The sequence below is a fragment of the Melampsora larici-populina genome (genome assembly GCF_000204055.1).
Source record: "Melampsora larici-populina 98AG31 unplaced genomic scaffold MELLAscaffold_8, whole genome shotgun sequence".
NCBI lineage: Eukaryota > Fungi > Basidiomycota > Pucciniomycetes > Pucciniales > Melampsoraceae > Melampsora > Melampsora laricis-populina.
This window is the reverse complement of record NW_006768772.1, coordinates 437,318-442,024: the sequence shown is the minus strand read 5'-3', so window position 1 is coordinate 442,024 and position 4,707 is coordinate 437,318. Positions and strand designations below refer to the sequence as shown.

Here is a 4,707-nt window from a genome sequence, read left to right as displayed (position 1 = left end):
TGTCATTTTGGAAGCCACTTTACAATCCGTAATGGACAAAAAATGATGGGATTGGGACTTGGTCAAACACTGGTAATATTTTTCTACATAAGAAGAATGACAGGGGATCAGGCTAATGTAAGACTTTGATGCGGCGCCCGCCGCCCAGTTGTGCTAGTGTCTACTTATAAGTATCTTGACAAATATGCTGTTTCCTCAAATTTGCCACAACTAAATGTTCCAGGACAAGACGGACATGAGATTCAACAAGTGGGACTGTGCCTTTGAGTGACTACAAAGTTAGTTCTTTCCCAGTGATCTATTTGGAAACTGCGGCAATAAAAGAAGCGCTATGAGTATTGAGAACATTTGCGTTGATGTGTTGGGAATTCTTACCTATGAACAGTTGATAGACGGCAACTTACAATGCACTTTGGAAGTGCTGAGGTGGAAGATGTGTAGGTCAGATTGAGAGAATCAGTATGTAGATGAGAATGGAAGAAGCTTACTTGATGGCTTGGGTTGTTGAACAGAAAAAATTCAACTTGATCTTGGGCAATGTCGCCATCCGCATCAGGCACGCCCAATATGAAGTGTTGGTAGATGTTGATGAGGGAAAACTTGTTGACATGGGACAGGATGAATAGGTCAGGGATGTGCCCTTGTAGGGCAAAGCGTAATTCGTCCTTTGTTTGGCCTGGAAGTTCGGAAGCCTCGAGCACAGGAGGAATAGCAGAGAAATGTGGACAACAGGCGGGGGCTGTGTGTACATAGCATTTGAAGAGTTCAATTAAATCTGGTTTCTTGATCAAATTCAAAGGAGCAAGTGCTTTGTTGGGAGATTTGTGTTGGATTGCAGCATGAAGGACCTTCTTAGTGCTGGTGCGATGGTTAGGATCAAACGAATGGTCAAAAGCATGGGCGTATTTGTTGAAGTGAAGCGCCCTAGTAGACCCGTTGGCACGTGAGGGTGAGGAAACTGGGGTTGCACTCAAACTGTTGATGACTGAAGAGTGCTGCCTGATGACCGGTGAGACGTGTTGATAGAAAAGATTCTTGAGGGCTGCTTTTGCAAGGGATGAAGTCTTCACATTGGGTTCAAAATGATTGATGACTTGTTCAATCAGAGCCTTGGTGGTTGATCTAGCATCCAAGTTGACATTGGGTTCCAGAAAGAATTTCAAGCGAATTCGGAGACATTGGAACTTGCGCTTGATAACAGAGTCGTGGTTTGCAGTGGCAAAGGATGTCTGAGGCAAAGTGGGGGTACCGGGGGGTGTGGAACTCATAAGAGTTTCTGGGCTGTTGGTGTTTGAAGAGACATGGGGGTAGCTTTGAGGTGTAGTGTGACCACGTGCGGAAGGCATGATGGCCTCTGTGATACAAAAAATGTGTCAGCTAAAGAAGGAATGTCAAGACAAGGATGCAATAATGGACAGGCACACACAAGGCCTTGTGAAATTGGTCAAGCTTGTGTGGATGTTGGGGTACGGAATGCGAGATGTGTCAAGGTGACAATGCAAAAATCAAAAAACAAAAATCACAATTCCCGGGTGCGAAAATCAAAAATCAAAGACAAAACTACAGAAAATACTCAAATACAGGGCAAAAACCCCTGTACTGGAGTAAAAGTCATGGCAGAAACCCCTTTCAGACCAGGTTACAGCCCAAATTTCAGTAGATTTACAACTTGAAACTCAACATTTGTCACCGCATTGTTGCATTGACACAAAAAGTACCAGGAAAGCCACAAAAGAGGAAATCAAAATTCAAAAAACAAAAAAACAAAAGTTGAAAATCAAGAAAAAAATGTCGATAATCAAAAAACGACAATTAACAAACCATAAACAAGGACCCCAAAGATGAAAACTTCACATTAGATGATGGAAAGTGTACAAACCACCTCTCGACCTCTCTACCTCTCAACCAATCACACAACCCACACACCATCACCAATCATCTTAGTCATTCTTCCAACTTTTGTCATAGTCACCACCCATCCACTTGTTCAACAAAACCTACACTACACTGAACTTCTTTGATCGTCTCCACTCTTCTTCATCTTTGACCGTCTTCACCTTTCTTCTTCAATCTTCTTGGATTGGCTTCAATCCTCTGTAATCTTCTTTTACCAGCGTCAATCTTCCTTAGTATTCTTCAATCGGCTTCAATCTTATGTAATCTTCTTTGATCGTCTTCACTCTTCTTCATCCTTCTTTGATCGGCTTCAATCTTCTTGAGTATTCTTCGATCGGCTTCAATCTTCTTGAGTATTCTTCAATCGGCTTCAATCTTCTTGAGTATTCTTCGATCAGCTTCAATCTTCTTCTTTAGTATTCTTCAATTGGCTTCAATTGGCTCCAATCTTCTTCAATCTTCTTTGATTGCCTTCCATCTTATTTGATCAGCTTCAATCTTCTTTGTTTTTTTTTTCTCAGAGCTTTGTCTTTCAACATCATGAACCGTCCCAATTGTCCCTTGTGTCAAAATACTCTCTGTCAAGGCAGACAGCAAATATGTGAACCGTGCCTTGAAAACATCAATGCGGACCAAAACAAAATAGTTCCTCAATCTTCTCAACCCCGTCAGGCCCAACCCAATCTTCCCAACCCCGCCCTGCCAACCTCAAGGTCATCAATGCCAAAGCAGTGCTACAAGAGAATGTGCTTATATCCTGGAAGAAGTACTTGACATTACACAATACCGCAAGTATACCAGCAATCACAACTTTGAACTCTGTGATTCTGATATTCCTTTGGTCAATGAGGTGATGCAAGGTCTCAGTCATTGGTCTCATAAACACTATGACGGAAGAATAAAGGTTGCGGATCTTCAGGGGGTGGGTTTGGTATTGACAGTCACAGTCCTCTGGCAAGCCAAACCGGCCTTTGATTTTTGCTTTGATTCTTTGACTGACATGTTCTCTTCCAACATCCCGGACTGGATCCCGTTGGGCATTGTGTTGTTGAGCCTTCTTCCGCTTTTGGTACTTGACCAACTTTTGCTTGCAGAGGTCTGATACTGGTTTTGGCATCTACGGAAAAAAACATTGTTTTGATTAGTGGTATGTTCAACACTTCAAGATTTTGGAATTTGTGTGGGGATGCCGTGAAATAATGATCAAAGTGAATAAACATTGAGTGATTGAATATTTGATGGATTGAATGTTTGATTTGGGAAATGAATCAATGTGAGATTTTATGAATGATTGATTGATTGAATGAGTATTGAGTAATTTCTTGAGGATTGAAATCAGGAAGCACCGAGATACATTTAGCAAAGGGTTAGGCTGGTATTTGGGGGTCCCCTCGGTCACTTGCCCTGCCCTTCACAAGACATAAGCATCTCTGCATGTATCTCAAGTACTTCCGTCTTCCATGAGTCAATGTGAATAACCTTGAGCTGTAAATCTTTGGATATAAGTGAATTTGCATATGTGAATAATTGTTTGAAGGAATGATTGATAAACTAATTTCTTGAGGAGTTAAATCAGGAAGCACTGAGTTACATTTAGCAAAGGGTTAGGCTGGTAGTTGGGGGTCCCCTCGGTCACTTGCCCTGCCCTTCACGAGACATAAACATCTCTGCATGTATCTCAAGTACTTCCGTCTTCAATGATTGTTGGTGAGTAAATCATGAGTGGTAAATGTTTTGAATTATATGAGTCTTCTTTTGCGATGAATTGAACAGATGTTTGAGAAATATTGATTGATTTATTAATCTACATTCAATTATTATCGGCTTCTTGTGGATTCTTCAAGGTTCTATTTCTTCTTGAGGATATAATATTTGTTCTTATATGTTCTGTCTTCATCATGTTGAAGTGTAAGGAAGTAATGGGAAGACAAAGGAAGGAGCAAGATTACCTTGGTTGATTCAACAAATTGAAGGAAGCGGACAGTATGGTTTTCAGTAATAAGATCAGCAGAATCAGAGAACAAAGGACTGGTTAAATGCTTGCACTCGAATGGTGGCTGAGTTGTGGTCAGCCATCACACTGTGTATACACATGTAGCCTTACACATTACAGTTGATATGTCTACATATCTAACATGTAAACATATGGTTCACACAAAAGTTGCCCCACCAAAAGATTCATCACTCTTTGAAGGGAAAATCCCCAATTGGTTTTATAGCTTCTGTGATCAATCTTTCAATAATTTTATTTGTGAAGAAAAAAATTAGATTTGTAATACTGAAGTTCTATAGTCTCCAGCCGTACCGTTGAGTTTTTTGTCAAAAAATATCAAGTCACATCAGGATAAGAAAGTTTGGTCAGTGAGAATTTTTCAAATAGAGATAACTGTCATATAGGTTTAACACTCAAATTGTGGTCGTAGAAAACAAGTGACTTACCTTTTATAGAATCATGTATATTGTCAAGTGCACTGTACAAAACAACCAAGTCAGTCTTATGATAAAAATGTATGAGAGTGATAGTATAGATAATATAAAATGATTTACCAATGAGCTGAAGGTGTAGAAGTATCTTTTGATTTTCAAAACACATCATGATTTTCATCTTCTAGCCAACCTAATAAAAACCAATTCATCAGAAAAAAGAACTTTGACATATATAAGAAAAACTTAAGAAATTGGATAATTTAATCCTTAATAGAACTAACATCTACAGTTCGATAATGTAAATATTCTGCTGTATTTACATTTCTTTCTCCTTTTTAACATTCCAAATCATAATATAAAAAAATCGCCTCACCATTGCATGAT

The 4,707-nt window shown here is 39.5% G+C and overlaps 1 protein-coding gene across 1 annotated transcript; it reads right to left on the bottom strand.

Annotated features, from left to right (window-relative positions):
* Positions 1–298: 298 nt before the first annotated feature.
* On the bottom strand, positions 299–1,346 carry MELLADRAFT_95828 (uncharacterized protein; the record flags this gene model as incomplete). The annotated part of the gene is made up of 3 exons (XM_007407050.1): positions 299–329; positions 405–421; positions 489–1,346. 3 exons carry the CDS (start codon positions 1,344–1,346, stop codon positions 299–301), a joined length of 906 nt encoding a protein of 301 aa, XP_007407112.1.
* Positions 1,347–4,707: the final 3,361 nt, after the last annotated feature.